Source organism: Battus philenor, unplaced genomic scaffold, assembly GCF_028537555.1.
Source record: "Battus philenor isolate CCGP_79_NKW_IND1 unplaced genomic scaffold, ilBatPhil1.0.hap1 SCAF_3, whole genome shotgun sequence".
NCBI classification, from domain to species: Eukaryota; Metazoa; Arthropoda; class Insecta; order Lepidoptera; family Papilionidae; genus Battus; species Battus philenor.
Genome location: NW_027181693.1, coordinates 5,970,109 through 5,987,282, shown reverse-complemented (window position 1 = coordinate 5,987,282; position 17,174 = coordinate 5,970,109). Strand labels below are relative to the sequence as shown.

Genomic DNA, 17,174 nt, shown 5'->3' with positions numbered 1-17,174 from the left:
GTGAAGTTGAATGTAAAAAATAACTGTGAAATATTAATAACATAAACATTTAAATATAAAAAGGAACTGCTAGAAAGGTGTGAACGCGAATGAAATTAAATCATCTGGTCTTCACATCAAAAATCTCATAGTAAAACGGGTTCAAAGCAAATTGACAAAGCTCGGATAATTGGCAATCTAAAGTGACAGTGGGTGCAGCACATCACTCGACAGTTGGTGCCGAAGTTTTTCGGGTGGCGCCCACCAGCAAGTACATTCCGCGTAGGTAGGCCTCTGTCTAGATGGACCGACGCCATAGTTAAGATCGCCAAAAGTCTCTGGATGCGAACAGCGTAAGACCGAACATTGTGGCGATCCATGGGAGAGGCCTAAGCATTGCAATGGGCGTCTGTTAGCTCACATAGTGATGACGACGATGATGCTAGGTTACGAGGAATTAGAGTTTTTGGAGCTAGTAGTTAGAGGCAGCAACAACAGTAATAGGTAAATTACTACGTCGTAAAATCAACTTCCTAATTTACTGGAAGCAGAGAAGTTTTCTGTGCCTGACGATCAAATTACCTCTTTTAACAATATTTTCAAAAATATAGATATATTATGTATACTCTGAGTGTATTTTCTAAGATGTCACTGTAGACAAAATTTTATAGCACTTCTTAATATAAACTTAGAAAGGCAGAGATTAAGTTTTTTAAAAAAAAATATATTATATTTTCATGCAATAAGAAACAATCAAATTTAAATATATATTATATTTTAATACAATAAGTAAAACAACAAACAATGAAATTGGATTCATTGATCTGATCTAGCCTAAATTGTTTTAACGAATTTTGGAACCATTGAACCAGTTGCCAACCATACATGATAAATTGATAAAGATTTTTACCATTTTTCATTTCTGAAAATCCTTTATTTTTTACACCGCATTCCAATCAAGTAACATATTGTTACTTGATTGGAATATCGTCCGCATATAAAAATTGCCGAATCAATAATTCCTTGTTAAGAAATGTGTTTACCACAAAAATACGGTCTTGCTTAAATACAAGGAACCTCTGGGTCGTTAATCAAAAACTCTTGTAATCAAATTAATAAAAAGTAAACAAACAAGTGTATTTTAATAAGAAAATGAGATGTAATTTATTTTGAATTGTGCTTAGATGTAGATTACCTTATGTTTACATTTCTAATTGAAATAAAAGACTACTGAGTGAAGTAAGTCGCATGGCTGGTCCATACGGAACACCACTACGGAATACTTATTTGCCAAAGTTACATGACTGTCAACCCCTGCGGAATAATATCGTCGAAAATTTCATTCGCGCGGCGCATAAATTAGGGTTCTGTTGCACTTCTGCCGCTATTCAAAGTCGGTCGTCAGTCAACAAGACGATTATTTCGGAGACCTTGGATTAACTAGCGGTCGAAACCGAAGAATTGTGAAGGTTCAATTGGCAACTATATATCTAATATACAACTTACCGCATTCTGAGGGCTCCAGTGTGAATCCGAACTCCTTAAAAGAAAGAAGATAACCGAGGACAGCATCGCATAACTGATAAACAACGACGAAGACAGGCCTGCGTTCCTCAAATGTTGCAGAGCGATAAATGAGGACATACTTAGTTAAAAGTAATAAAGGTGAAAACACAACAGGTCGAATAAGAAATTGAAGTAATAGGAGGAAAAGTAAAACACTAATGTGAAATGAATAAAGAGAAAATAAATAAAACAGGATGTTATGTAAATAAGCAAAAAATTGTTTAATTGTGATTAAATGTAAAATTAATTAAGTATATTAATAAAGGATAATGAATTACAAAGCAAAAATGTAAAATACCTGTATCTATAATAGTTGAGGAACGAGGTGATGTAAGTGAAGCAACACTTGAAAAGAAAATTAGTATGATATGGAATGCTAGAAAAATTGTAGATGAAGAAGTAAGTTGAAAAATTAAGATGAAAAAAGAAAGATCAAACGCATGAAAAATGAGCGAAGAAATAAAAGATTATGTGAAAAAATTGGTAAGATTGCAATGTCCCGTCCCAAAAATACGATAGGAGAGAACGACGGGCCCCCGGCCATAAAAAATATACAATTTACACCGCCTGAATAAATATAAGAGCAAGACTTTAGAATCCTAAAACCTAAATATTGATTATTAAAAGGTTAATTACATGAAAATCTACATACGTATAATATAATTACAACATTTAATAAAACCGAAAATAATTATTTTATTAGACATAAATAAAAATGTATTCGTCATTAGTGCAAGTGCTTTATAACTATTAAGAATTATTACGAAATTCTTAAAATTTTCTGAAAATAAATGCAACCTAACAAAATCTTTCGGAAAGAAACTTTTGGTTGTAACGTTTAATTATTTAACTATCTTAGTCCATTCTCTTTAATATTCGCTGAAAAAACCCATCCCAATCTTTTAAAACACATAGACTGCGATGTACAGTTTATAATTAATGTCGAGGTCGACAATTGTTAAAATCCTTGTTAGATAAATTCCGTCCCTGAATCGTTCAAACCCTTACGAACGTGAGCGAGATGTATAACGGATTAAACTATTCTACCTTTACTTCAGTTATTTAAAAGAAGAAAACCTTAGTAGTAGAGAGTGGTTCTTTACCCTAAATGAAAAACGGCTGTTGTGTGAAATAAACTGCATGACTGTTACATACGTAACGCTATTACAGAATGCTTTTATTGAATTGTTTCTGTTCACGTTAATGGTGTTAAACCGGGGGCAATTGCAGCTTCGTCGATGATGATTTCACGGAGCAGAAGGCTTGTATCATAAAAGTTACATGGTTATATACACCTGCGGAAATAATATCGTATAGATTTTCCACAGTCGAGCAGCGCATGTGTTGCACTTTTTACTCAAAGTTGGAACAAACATGGTGTGTGAACAATAAGATTATTTTTACTTTTTACGATTACTTTAAAGTAAAGTGTCGGTCGGGACTCGCGGGTTTACAATCGGGCTATAAAATATATACTTTCAAGCGCAACAGTAACAGTGGCAAGAGTTTTCTGCTATAACTTGCGGTTTAGCAGCGCAGAGTAGCAAAGTTCTCTAATTTTTTTATAACTTGGTGGATGCCAAGTTCAGAACCGCTGTTTATTTTGTATGTAATTTAAATTATAGTGATAGGCGGGGATTATTCGTCACATATTCTTCCACTCTTTCTTCTGTACTACGCCTCAATTTCTAACATTCCTTTTTCAAATTTAACAATCCTTTCGTGCACCGCCTTCCATTCTTTGGAACAATTCTCAAAATGTTACAGATGTATAACATTTCGCGTGTTTTCTTTTGGTTCTGATTAAAGATGTTACGTAATTTGTTCTACTTTCATTTTACATTTTAAATACATTTTTAATTTCATCAGCTTTCCATAGCAGCACTTTACTTTCCAGATTACGTACCCGTACATTATTTTAATCCTTATTTTAATTTTCCTTATCTAACCTAATTCTATTTTGAATGTACTTCCCAAACACTTTTCCGCAATATTGTTTGAAAACGCGGCGATATCCATTGTCACTCAACAAAGAGGCTATGCTACCATTGTCTATCCTCTTTCTTATCAAGCAATCAAATCTTGGTCTATTCCCGGGTCCCAGACGCACGAAAGACTCTCCTTAAGGCGAGATTTGCTTATATGCGCTCTCCGATATAATTTTAGTTCTCTCGAATTTTTTCAGCATAAGATAGCATTGTCTACACCTTTTTCAAATTAACGGATCATGTTGTCTTTTTGTGTATTAACAATATGCATGACTTTGTTGTCTCATTAGTAAGTCTTACAAAAAGAACACTAAGTACATCTTATAAAATTTTCGCCACAAATGATGATTTGTCCTATAAACTAACAATGAAAATTGTCGCAGAGTAACTCGTCCGTTTGTCTCGCTTCTTTAAAATACTCTTCAGTGCATTCGTAGAAAATGTTTATTACTGTAATATTAGTTTAGAGTAATACAATATATGAAGCTTATAGCTGCCGCTGAATCTTTCATATTTTATCGGTCGTTGATAACCCGCAGGTGCGGAGCGGTGCCAAATAATGGTTTTGTTGACAGTCGACGGACTTTGTACTACAGCTAAATTGCATTAGGACGATGACTTATATGCCGCGCAATTGTGGAAATTTTCCACAATATTATTCCCGCATGTGCATAAATAAGCATATAAGTGTGAAATAAATACAGGTATTCTGAAAAAGAATTTTGTCTGGGACAACCATTTAGTTGACTTCGCTTAATTTTTTTTATTTCAATTAGATAGAGAACCTCTTCTACTAAGGTTTATTATTACTCTATTAAGTTTATTGAAAATGGTCTCCTTTGGTTTTAACACATACAATAAGGTGTATAGCATGCTCAGGATATGAATACATACAAATAAATTATCATAAATAAAATTCGGTCACTAAAAAATCCGTGAGATATCATGTAGAAAAATATATGTAGTTTATTTAAAATTATCGAACCAATCCAATGTAGGTCTAATATTGTACAATCCTTTAAATATTCAGGCCAGTTAACAATAGTCACGCACAATCTTCAAGGGAGAATTCTTCGCTGCTGATGCATTTAAAGCATGTCATATTCTCTTAAACTAATCATAAATCATCCAATGCTATGGATTAAGATAGGGACTAGATGAGGAGCAGTCTTTAGCTCTAATGCCTTCAAAAGTGTTTGTTTCCAACCACGCTTAGATAGATCGAGCTTCATGGAACGTGGTGTTAAAAAGAACAGGCTTATACTATTCCAGAATCGAATCTCGTTACACTTGACTTCTTCACATTTTTTTTCTTGATAGTTAAAACTTAACAAAACCATAAACGAAGTCAGAAAGTGTATACGTACTCAGCTCAATTCATTTTAATATATAAGTCACAAAAATGAGAAAACACTGAATATTCAACTAAGAATGACAAACTTTAAACTGAACCGTAATATTCTTTTTTATTTGAAATAGTATTAATGGTCAGACAAAATATTTCATTGATATTTCATCCCCGTGTTCTACGCCTGGTGTTCCACTGCTTTAAGCTAGGACGAACATTATTGTCATTTTGTACTAATGAAATGTTACATTCATCTCCTATCAATCTTTCGATATATTATACATACCTTGCGTCTACATTCAATAATTTCGATTGCAATTCGCTGTTTTTTTTTTTATTTAATGGTCTTTTCAGGTTTATGTTTGTAATATTTTCAACTTTTTAGGCTGGTAGCACTGATGCCTATTTAAATGTCAAAACAAAACTAACTTCATTTTCACGTGTGTTACAGCACATTATTTACTTTATGCAAAACAATTAATAAAACTCTATTATTATAATGGCTGGTCCTTTACTTAGTTCAACGGAGAAGCTTTATATCTTACACGGAGTCCAAGTTAGCATATAAACAAACTTTTCCTTTTCGTCTTATTTATTTTGTTTAAGAGTGTTTAAAAACATCGACATAAAATATGTTTTTTTTTTAAATTCCAGAATGATTTTAGATCAGACGGCAGATCAAACATTGATTATAGACCAATGGAACTGGAGACTGATGTAGTCAGTCACGCAAGTGGCTCTGCTAGATTACGGCTTGCTAATACAGATATCCTTGTTGGAGTTAAAACAGAAATAGATGTACCAAAACCCGAAAAACCCGAACTGGGCAAAATAGAATTCTTCGTTGATTGGTAAGAGCTTAAATTTGATTTAAATAATATTCAAGTGTTTAACACTTAATTTAGCTGATGCCGAAACTTGTTTTAAGAAATTAACAATGTTAATTGTTTTAAGAAAATCTTACACAAATTCATATATTATAACTGCAATTAATAGGTTATGTTAAAGACTAGTTAAATAGTCGAAACCTAATCTAAACCTATTTTCTGCATTGTTATCAGTTCTGCAAATGCAACACCAGAGTTTGAAGGGAGGGGAGGAGAACAGTTGGCTAACAATATATCAAATATGATGCAGCGTGCTTACCAAACATCTCAAGCTTTCAACTTAAAACAGCTTTGTATATTTGAAGGAAAACAATGTTGGAAATTATATGTTGATATTTTAGTAAGTAGAGAAGATACCAAGAACTTGTTACAGGCAAATACTGATTTGCTCTTGGCATTTACACCTTCATACTAGAGGTGGCAGAGTACTTCACACACTTAATCTAAATTTCCAGATGTATTTTTGCTAGAATAACCTATTTATATGTTATAAAATTTAAAAATAATCCTAGTTAAATATTGTATTATTAATAGAAAATATTGCTATGCTATATATATAAATATTTGTCCATGGGAAATTTACTACCATCCATAATGAATATGTTAATCTTTTATAGACTACCAGCTACAAAAATGAAATGATCAAAGTAAATATTTTAAACTCCTTACTTATGTAACATCTCAATGTTTATTTAAGCCATAATAAATGATAAAGATTTTTTATGACTAGATAAAACATTTTTTTCTAATATAAAGATATGCCATAACACCTCAATTTGCCTGGTGGACCTGCTACTACCATGAAAAGCTCTACCTAGGGTGGGTACCACCCATATTAGGAACCTCTATTCTCATCATTAATCACACACCATTTTAGATTCTCGAATGTGGCGGAAACTTATGTGATGCAGTATCACTTGCTGTAAAGGCTGCATTATTTAACACAAGATTACCTTTTGTAAAAGCAGCACTCATGGATGGTGGCAATGTTGACTTACAATTGTCAGATGATCCATATGACAGCAAACAATTGGATATTGGATGTGTACCACTTTTGGTAAGCATTTAACTTTGGTAACACAATGACATCGCCATAATGTATATCAAAATATTTTTGTCACACTTGATAATTTTTACTTTTAAAAATTGTGGAGGAGAGGATGTAAAACATATACATAAAACATAGTTTCTGTGAAACTTCCTATATTGGATTAACAGTGTAACAATGTCTAGGGAGTTAAAACTGCAACCTGTGTCACCCATATGTCGCAATTGATAATTCCAATAAAGTACAATTATTTGTCTTCCCTCAACTTTAGATAATGTGTCCACTCTGCAATAATTAATATTTAACAATTATATGATTTTACAATATGGTCAAGCTGATTTTAAATAAATTTGCAATGTTCTGTAAACCACCTACAAATTTTAGGTTACATTATGCAAAATAGGAGACAAGTGTGTTGTAGACCCATCTGCAGAAGAAGAACGCTGTAGTGTGATATCTCTGATAGTTGGTGTAACGGGAAATCCCAAGTATTATTCTGATCAACAGACTGAAAAAGTGTGTGATATTGATTGTAAATTTAGTACAATTGGTATGAACGGTCCAGGAAGTCTAGCACCAAAAACACTTAAAGATGCCATCAATCAAGGAATGTTAGTATTACTAATAAAACAATTTATTATAATAGTATATTTTAGTTTTCATGTTTTTGTTCCATTATATTCTATAAAGGTATTTATTTTCCATAAAAATTGAGACATACTCAAATTTTGTGTTGTTAAGAGGATATATTATGATAAAGTGTAGGTACTTAAAAATACTTAAATAAGATTAATTAAAAACGAACTAAAAACAGATAAAAAGATATTTCGTACTTTGAAACTATTTGTGAAAAATAACAATGACCAATTGAAACATATTTGTTACAAATAAGTAATATAAAACTGTCTTCTACTTAATAATACTTAAATAAGACTAATTAAAAACGAACCAAAAAAACAGATGAAAAAAGATCTTTCATACTTTGAAACTATTTTTGAAAAATGACAACGACCAAATGAAACATATTTGTTACAAATAAGTAATATAAAACCGTCTTCTCTATAACTGTTTTTTTTTTAGAATTGCTGCTAAATGTTTGGATGAAGCTCTTGGCAGAGCTCTCTTACGCGAGAGAAAACAAAACACGAGTCAGAAAAAACACTCATATGGGTTTCTAAAATAAAACATTGTTAATTGCCTTTATTTTTCCTTTATTTAATAATTACCTATATATAATAGGTACACAGATTACATTGTCACCATACAATATTAATGTTTCTACATTGGGTATATATCATGCTTATAGTTTCTTAATTGTATAACACAAAAGAAGCTTCATAAGTATTTAGTCAAATTTAATGTAATCTTAACGGCAAACATCTTTATTATGCAAAGAATGTTATAGTAAAATTATCTTAATTGGAATATCCGCCACCTAGAGTAGGACCTAGAGCAAAACGAAAACTAAGTACAACTCTGAAAAAGTAAGGATGCAATAACTACATGTTGATGCAATGAACAGAAATGTTTAAATCAAGTAACAGATAACAGTAAGTAACAGATGATTTCGATCCAGTTTTAAAATTGAAAGTTCAATCAATCTATTGCAGCAAAATTTCCTGCTTAAAAGTTACAAGTACTAACATATGTGTTATATCATGTGTCTATTATAATGAATATAAAAAAGTGATAATAATTGCAATAAGAAATAGGATTCCCCTTTCATTTACTTCTTGGGATTAACAGGAGTCAGCAGTTCCAGCATTGCAGCAATGTTGCCATTGGTACTTTCCAATAGTTGAGTCAGCCAACCACCGTCATTTGTGAAACCCATACTCAGCATTTGCTTTATAGCCGCATCAATATGTGGCACTGTTTAAAAAAGTAAATATGCACATTTAATATATTTTTGAATAGTTCAAGCTAATATAATAATACATTAAAATAGCTAACAAACATATGAGTGCCATGACCTTGGCAAATCATAATCAACGGGAAAATTGTAGCACATTAATACTGTAAATAAAAACTTTCATATGTAACTAGTTATAAAACAGTAAATGGTCCCCTGAAGAGCAATGTGCAAACAAAGCAGGCAATAAACCTGTATTTTTTAAATACCAAAATTTTGTAAACCTCATATTATGTATGAGCACAATAAGTTAACAACTCTAGGGACATCAAATGACAATTGCTTCAGTTCTAACTGAGACTCCAGGGGAATTAGTCTCCACCAGAGTAGCTTAGACTCAGTAAATCACTCTACACTAATAGAATTCTATGATATAATCACAGAGTCCTAAAATCTAATCTTAATAAGTTTAGTGAATATTTTATAGTGTGTATTTCAAGAAGCCCCTGAACAAAAAAATTTGACAAAACATGTTGACCAATAAGAACACTGTTAATAAACAATCTTAATTTTGGTTATTGAGGAAAACAGATTAACAATATTTAATGTTTAATTAATATGCCAATCATTCTAAATTAAATTATTAATATTAATTTGTGAATAAGATATAAAATTAAATGGAATTGTATTATTTCAATTACAGTTGTCGTCCTTTAATTTTTACTATATTTTTTCTTTAAACCACATTGGTCTTTTAAGAGGCTGTTGAAACTAAAAAAAATAACCTTATCTTCTGTATAGATTTAACCACAACCACCCAGTATTTAAATGATTAGTTATATTTTTAATTTGTATAACAATTTTACATTAGCTTGTCTTTTTTTAATTACCAATATGGTTATTGGAGTGGTAAGGGGTTTGATCAGCTGCTATCAATTAAAAAATTATAAATGTATACTTACCAACATGATAAACTTGTGGTTGAGTTTCTTGTGACTCCGGCTTGGCTTGGCTATGGGATGTTGAAGAAATTTTCTGCTTGACTTGCTCTTTTGGCTTAGTAGGTCCTTGGGAAGGTGTTGAAGCCTCCGGCTCTTTGGGATTCAACACTAATGTAAATAACAGCAAGATTAAATTATATCCAGAATTTCATTCTATACAACATTCCTAATATACTTTTGTATTATTTTAATACCTAAAGATTTTCTTTTAACCCCTATAGTATTCAAAAAATCGTTAAATAAAACAATTTATTAATCGTTTTAATGTGTGGTATATGTTAAGATAAAATATATAAATAAAATAATTTAAAAAAAATAGAGATACAGCTGGGGAGACTGGTAAACCATTGTACCATCTATACTTATTGTTGGTACATTTATGTACCACGGCCCTATAAAAAAACCGTTCAATTAAGCAAATTATAAATTTGTTTCATTTTAAACTACAAAAGATATATACAATTTATGATACAGTATGATAAAGCTTAAATCAATTTGTGCATAAAGGTATATCACATTGTTGACAGTGCTTTTGTTCTTATTTAAATTTTTTTTAGACCTCATCTTGAACACCTTTTTGTTTAACCTTCAATTGGCAAATGCAATGATACTTCGCCATAAAATTTTCGTTTCTTAGAAGTTACGCCCTTTTTTACTTAGTGATCGCTTGTATTTTTACTATCTTTAGTAAGTAGTATCTTTAGTAAGAATGATAAAAACTGGTTTTTTTTCTCGTCTGACTTGATTATACATAATCCATGAATTACCCGCGGCCATATTTAAAAGAGTATAAAATACTTTTTTCCACCACTTGCAAGATTTTCAAACACTTAAAATACAGTGTGGTACAAATAGCATTGCTTTTATACAAAAAGATAACTGCTCAGATATTTTTAAACTTATGTGGTACCGATGTGTACCAGCCATACCGAAAGGGTGAAATTAATAACTTATTAGTTATTAATTTCACCCTTATTAGTAGGCAATAATTGTGCAAAACACGAATAGTCATAAAAATTAAAATATTTACCAGCAGATGCAACATGCAATTGGGGATAAAGGCTTTGATTATCTACACCATTTTTAATAGGTTGTTGAAGTTCCTCAGTTGGCTTAAAACCAATGGGCAGATTTTCTTCATTTGGTGCACTGGGTTTTATTACATCTGTCTCCATCAAATCTGTTGAATGAATAATGCTCATACATACAAAATCATACTGTACCAAATAAAAAAAAACTTGTTATGTATAAAAATAAACCGAATATTATTGAGATACAATATATATTGTCTGTCACCACATTCCAATGGTCGAATGAGAATCGCTCGTTCGCCGTCAAGGCATTTTATGAGGTTCTTACGTAACTACAATGAACTACTTTGTTCATACTTCGGTATTCCACATAAAAGTGATGATGAACCAAGTGACTCCGCGCAACTGCTTCGGCTACGAGCAACTCACGGCCAGGGCTCAGTCGATCTCCAAGGACTTTGAACTGGTTGAAGATAGTTTACGTGAAAAGCACGACTTTCAATACACACATATCCTCACTAGGACTTCCAGCAGCGATTATTGATGAAATTTACTAAACGGATCTGAAGTTTCATAAGTGACTTGGTTTCACGCAAAAATTCACGGTTCAATTTCACTTAAACAGTCACACGTCCAAGGAAAACTGCCGTTACTGATCGCCAGGAACTCGAATTCCTCGACTGAAACATCAAAAACCATTGCCCCAGGATGACTGTTTGGTTTGCCTTATCCAGGACTGGGATAATTGGATCATTTTTTTCCAAACTGCTCGAGTCCAGGAGAGAAACGTCAATAGTGAGAATTATAAAAGCATGCTCAGCCCGCCCATCCTTCGTAAATTGCAAACACATACGTTCAAAGCTTCTTTGAATGTGCTTCGGGGAGCTAAGCCCTCAAACACTGATGAACAGTAGCTTTGGGACATATCCCATACCACTGAGGTCATCCGGCTTAAATTCAATAATTTTTTTTCGTGGGGGGACCTCAGAGAGTTCACAATAACAATCCCCTTACTCGTGTGTATATCCGTCGAGAAATCAGCTCAATTGAACCAATATTTACGTAACTTAGCGGAAGACATTTGAATGACTTACTCTTTAAAACCTAAAATTAAAACTGTGTCAAATATTACATTTTTTATTCAAGTTTGAAAACAAAGCCAAAAGACATCCTGTATAATGTTGTCGTAATTTCAGCCCATAGAGGCTTACTGCAAGGCATAGGTCTCCCCCATAGATATCTTTGAGAGGATATACCATAATCGCCACGCTTGGCAGGCGGGTTGGCGATTGCAAGTATAGTGTTATGGTGACACTGAGGGCGCTACTGACCGTCCTTTGGAAACTTATATTGCATATACGAAATATTAGTTTTTAAAAACTTTACCTTTTTCTTTATTGATAACTGTCCAGTCATCAGCTACTCTGTCTGGAGATGCATCTTTCTTGGAATTTTGAACATCTTTCGATGTTGATGACACTCCAGATTGAACACTCTCATTGTCTTCTTCCATCACCTGATCATGATTATCATTATTAACTTCGCCACTCGCATTTGAAGGCTTCTTTTTTTCGGCCAATTTAGACAGAATTCCTTTCAATCCAATAGTATCCATCATCTTTATAATTTCCTGGACGTTTACGTCATTGTTATCAGAAGAAAAGGGGCATTGGTTTGCTCCTTGAGTAGACGTTGTTGGCTCTGGTTGCTTAGAAGGTTGCACATTCTCATTAGTAGTAGATTGGGCTTTGGAATCTGCTTGAGCAGATTGTGGCTCCTTGTCTTTGTTTTGGTCAGTTTCTAAAACAATATCGCCGGCAAGATTTGCAAATTCATTCATATAGGTGGTAAAGGTTTCGAGCCAACTAGAACGTGAGCGGCGATGGTGTTGATCGCCACGACTGCCTTCACCATGTCCATGATGACGCTTTTTATCAGAGCTTCTATCCCGTCTTTGTCTTTTATAAGGGCATTCTGTATCTGGCATTGAATTGGACACAGCTTTCATAATGTGACGTGAACGCCGAATAGCTGCTCTAATGGTAGTACGCTAAAAAAGATAAGCCAATGATCGTAATTATTAATGTAGATGCTGGCTAAAATTGTATAAACTGTATTAAATAAGCAACAAAATTTAAAACTAATTGCAGTCCTGTTAACACATCCAAATAACTCATAAAACTTACTGGCATGTTCGGCATAGGTACGCGCACCATGATGTGATCAGCATGATGACCAGCCGACTCACATTTGGCGCACAGATCATAATCAGCACAAGAAGTGCACTTGTATCGGAATCCCACTACTGGAGCATCACAGATATCACAAACAACTCCATAATGTGGCATGTTGTTGTCTCCTAAAAGTTACAATAATAACAATTTGGTTAAAAGAATGAATTACAAAAAAGTGTAATTAATCTATAAATACCATAGAACCTTTTCATGTTATGAATGTAGAACTCATGTGAAATTTGGATTTAAAACTTACAACTAACTTTATTATTTAGTCCATGTACAGATACCTGTACTGTATTTGAGAATAATTTTGTGAATATACTTATAACAAATGCAAAGTAATATAAATAATTATGTTCTACACCAAAAAGTACATAGGAGATAGAAATACAAATTATTTGTTGTAATTTATCAGTGCCAAATGAATATACAAATTTATTACACAAATGTTAACTCACCAGGAACTTCCTCAGTTGAGGCAGTAATAACTACATCACAATCAATCTCCTTTGGCTCATTGTTCATGCAGTACACATTCAATTTCATAAGATTCTCGGTCATAGATGATAGAGCAATAATCACCTCTTCATCAGAAGAAATACTTACATCATCACCTTCTTCATCTTAAATTAAAAAAAATTGGTTTTGCTAAGGCATCCATCATTACTAACCCTTACTACCTACCAGCTCACAAAACCAAATGTATAGTTCTGAGTATATTGCAACTAAATGTTAAAGGGAAATTCAAGTCTTTCATTTAAAACAAAGATTCTAGATTAATATTATTATAATAAAAATTGGCATTATGTTGCAGTTTGCACCATATTATGTGTTGAAATGTGACCTACTAGTCACAGCTGAGACCATTATTGTTTGCAATTTTGCAAATTTGTGTGCAACCTGGATAAAAAATCATTTTTTTTCTTTCATTACCATTACATTGATTATTTATTTACCGTCCCATAATGCTAAGCTTAGCACTTTAATAAGTAAATTGGTTACTCACAATTTGTTACTTCAATAAGTAACTATATACATATTGAAACATCTTTTATATTATTTTACATTAAAATACAAAATAAATAAAATGTAAGAAGTTCATTAACAAACTTATAAACCATATCTTGCTACTTGTAACCTTGATTAAAAGTAAAAGTAGTCTTAGTATTTGAGTATTTAGTAAATAAGCATATTATATAGAACAACTAGCGTTGAGAATAATTTATATATGATCCAGTAGAAAAAGGGTAAAAAATGTATAGGATTTTAAGAAATTCCATGCACAGATAGTTTTTAACAAAGACTGAGTAAAATAAGCTAATCCACTTCTATACAGGATTAAAGTAAAACATCTGTGAAAGTCAAATTCTTGTTTATCTAACATTAATTGTCTAAATGTGGAGTGAACATTTGTGATAAAAAATTCCCTAATGTAAATTGATGAATGAAACAGTTAAGGATGTCTGCTTTTGCAAATTAAGCTATTAAAACACCGGCATACAAGAAGGTTTAGAAGCCTGTAAATTACTTTTGTCATTTATGTTTTAGTCTTAAAAAAATCACCTCAATAGTTTTGTGCTAAAATTAATTTATACATACATCAAAATAATAACAAGAGGGTAAATCATTAATGATAAAAAAAAACATTGAATCATTGTAACATGCAAAAAAATTAAGCTTTTTAATTTGTTCTCATATTTCATAAAAAAAAAACTTGTAATGTTAATTAATTGAATGTACTTCGTTGAGTCATATGAAAGTATGACTCATCACTGAGCATAAAGTAAATTCTTTAAATATTAAACCAGCCAACCTTTTACAACATTTTTCAAATATTTAACAGTAACAACTTCTTGTGATTTAACTCTATTGAGTTTTAATAGCTAAAACTAAACTATGTAAGGTCCATTTAAATACTATGATTTGCCTAATGTATTAAATATTTTATTAATGTTCGAATAATGAAAGCCAACACTTAATATTTTCTCAAAATTAGTAATAATATGTAATACCAATGTATGCCATTCAAAATATACCATAAAAAATTATTATGACTAACTGAATTAATAAAAAGAGTAATAACTCTAAAAATTACAAAAGTAACATATCTATAAATAATTACAATTTACTAATTATTTACAAATAAATCTCCTTATTCATATTATTTAATGAAGTCAAAAATAACAAATTTAAACCGTTTGATCTTTATGTAAGTATATCGTTATTTCACAATCAACAAACCTTTACTAATTAGAAAAGTGTAAAATATTCAAGTTTAAAAAATGTTGCATCAGCACATTAAATTATGACTACTTTAACAAAAAGACCCCATAGTATAATACTGAAACTTACCTTTCCAAGACACAGTGTATTTTTTATTCTTCAAGCCAGGATAAACCTCCTGGAGTTTTGCATCTAAGTAACAAAAACTTGTCACTACACTCTTTTCAATTCCAAACCTACGTACTTCAGGTTTGGCTTCGTCTTTCCAATAAGTATATGCTTTGAATTGTACTTTGTCCTCCATTGCTAGGGTAAGAAAGTAAATTGGTAAACTAGTTTTCACAAAATGAATATTAAGTTTTAACAAATTAAACAAATTTAAAATAATTATGTAATATAATAAAAATTCTTTGCGATAGAACAATTCCTTTTTATATATATATATGAAATAAACGATAATTACAAGAAGCCATTTTGATTAAACATTTTGATTATACCAACAAACAACCAACTTCGTGTAAATCTTAATTTTACACTATACAGAAAGTAAATATCACTTACCAGCGAAATAAACCAAGATTTTTGAGAAAAACGAAATATCCTTTTTAGGCGAACTACAACAAGAAAATAATATTATTTCGCAGAGTTTCTGTTTATAAACACAGGTTCATAATGATTCATACCGCATAGAACATTGGAGAAGCGAAAATTGTCTATTAATGTTGTGCAACTTACTTGTCAAAACAGAAAGTCATTTAATAACAGTGAACATAAACAAGTATCACAGATAAAAAAATTATAACATGGAACCAAAAACTAATATCAATACAAAGAAATAGTTTTATTAAGTTCATTTGTTATTTAATATAAAAAACTATACATTATGATTATTTTTTATTTTAAGGGTTGTAGTTGTCCCGGGCACTGCTTTTCTTTCAGTCAATGAGAGAAATAAAATATACGTATAAAATATTTTTATTACCTTTTTTGTCTTTTACGTAGATTTGTATGTATAATCATAATATAGTCTTATTAAGAAGATTTTGAACGTTACATTAAAGTTTCTTAACTTTATCTTAACCACAACACCAATTGTCTTGTTTGCTAAAATTGAAACAATTCCCTTAAGCTACTTTTGCACCATAAATCTTTCAAAAGCCTGGATAACAGAGTACCGTACCAAGTTTTTAAAACAATTGTATTGTCATCATCATTGACATAGAGCTTCCCTATCGATTTTCAAAGAACCAGTTGGATCAGGCACGCAACCATGGTGCGCTTACCGATCCGTGGTTTTCTCTTCAGATCTTAAGGTCTCAGTGACCGTGTTTTCTACGCTCTTTGTGTCCTACCCACTGCCACTTCAACTTTCCAATCCCCTGGGTTATGTAGGTTAATTTCGTTCTTCCAATGATCTCCTCAAACTTGGTTCGATCTCGTAAAGAAACTCCCGACTATATCTCTCTCTTTAGCTCGTTAAACGACTGTAAGCTTGAACAATGTATTCAATACTTGTTGTATTAATATTTTTGTATTAAGGTTGTAAAAGTAATGCTTTTTAATTGGGATGTAACTAACACAATTATTGAACAAACGCGACTTATTTTTTCTGTTCATCTAAATGTATAAAATAAACGACATATTATACCAGATGTTACAGTGCATAATTATAAGCATGCTGTAACTCGAAACTGGACTATTCTCAAGATCTGGGTCCGCATTATTTACCGATTGATTAGCTGTTGTTTAATACAATACCTGGCATTTATAACTATTTCTAAGGTAGTTAAAAATTTTCCAGGTTTTAAATTTGATTTGATGTTACAGAGGACTGCGTCGCGAGGACAGTCGCCCCTTCAAATGTCCAGGAACAAAAGCTCGTTCAGAGATGTCTTTGGAACTTTCAATCAATATTTTTAATTATTCTATTAGGGATCTGAGATGTCCAAAGCTTAGTATAATCAAAAGATCACATATAGATACTCAATCAAGAACATATAAAGATAATCTACTT

General features: G+C 31.7%; 2 protein-coding genes across 2 annotated transcripts; one reads left to right on the top strand and one right to left on the bottom strand.

Annotated features, from left to right (window-relative positions):
* Nucleotides 1-5,307: 5,307 nt before the first annotated feature.
* Rrp42 (exosome complex component Rrp42) lies at nt 5,308-8,079 on the top strand. Its single transcript, XM_068770857.1, has 6 exons — nt 5,308-5,437; nt 5,536-5,732; nt 5,943-6,108; nt 6,646-6,825; nt 7,201-7,427; nt 7,897-8,079. The coding sequence occupies exons 1-6, from the start codon at nt 5,381-5,383 to the stop codon at nt 7,997-7,999; spliced, it is 930 nt and encodes a 309-aa protein (XP_068626958.1). The 5' UTR covers nt 5,308-5,380; the 3' UTR covers nt 8,000-8,079.
* LOC137927064 (protein ref(2)P-like) lies at nt 7,994-15,741 on the bottom strand. The gene is made up of 8 exons (XM_068770851.1): nt 15,722-15,741; nt 15,290-15,466; nt 13,396-13,560; nt 12,887-13,059; nt 12,087-12,750; nt 10,700-10,849; nt 9,631-9,777; nt 7,994-8,688 (listed from the first exon to the last, which is right to left on the bottom strand). The coding sequence occupies exons 2-8, from the start codon at nt 15,462-15,464 to the stop codon at nt 8,543-8,545; spliced, it is 1,620 nt and encodes a 539-aa protein (XP_068626952.1). The 5' UTR covers nt 15,465-15,466; nt 15,722-15,741; the 3' UTR covers nt 7,994-8,542.
* Nucleotides 15,742-17,174: the final 1,433 nt, after the last annotated feature.

Coding starts and splice junctions, on each gene's coding strand:
- Rrp42 (XM_068770857.1), top strand. CDS start 5,381: ATGGCTGGTCCTTTACTTAGTTCAACGGAGAAGCTTTATATCTTACAC. Junction 5,733..5,942: donor ATAGAATTCTTCGTTGATTG/GTAAGAGCTTAA, acceptor CATTGTTATCAG/TTCTGCAAATGCAACACCAG. Junction 6,109..6,645: donor AATTATATGTTGATATTTTA/GTAAGTAGAGAA, acceptor ACACCATTTTAG/ATTCTCGAATGTGGCGGAAA.
- LOC137927064 (XM_068770851.1), bottom strand. CDS start 15,464: ATGGAGGACAAAGTACAATTCAAAGCATATACTTATTGGAAAGACGAA. Junction 10,850..12,086: donor AGTTATCAATAAAGAAAAAG/GTAAAGTTTTTA, acceptor TTCATTCAACAG/ATTTGATGGAGACAGATGTA. Junction 9,778..10,699: donor ATTGCATGTTGCATCTGCTG/GTAAATATTTTA, acceptor TATTTACATTAG/TGTTGAATCCCAAAGAGCCG.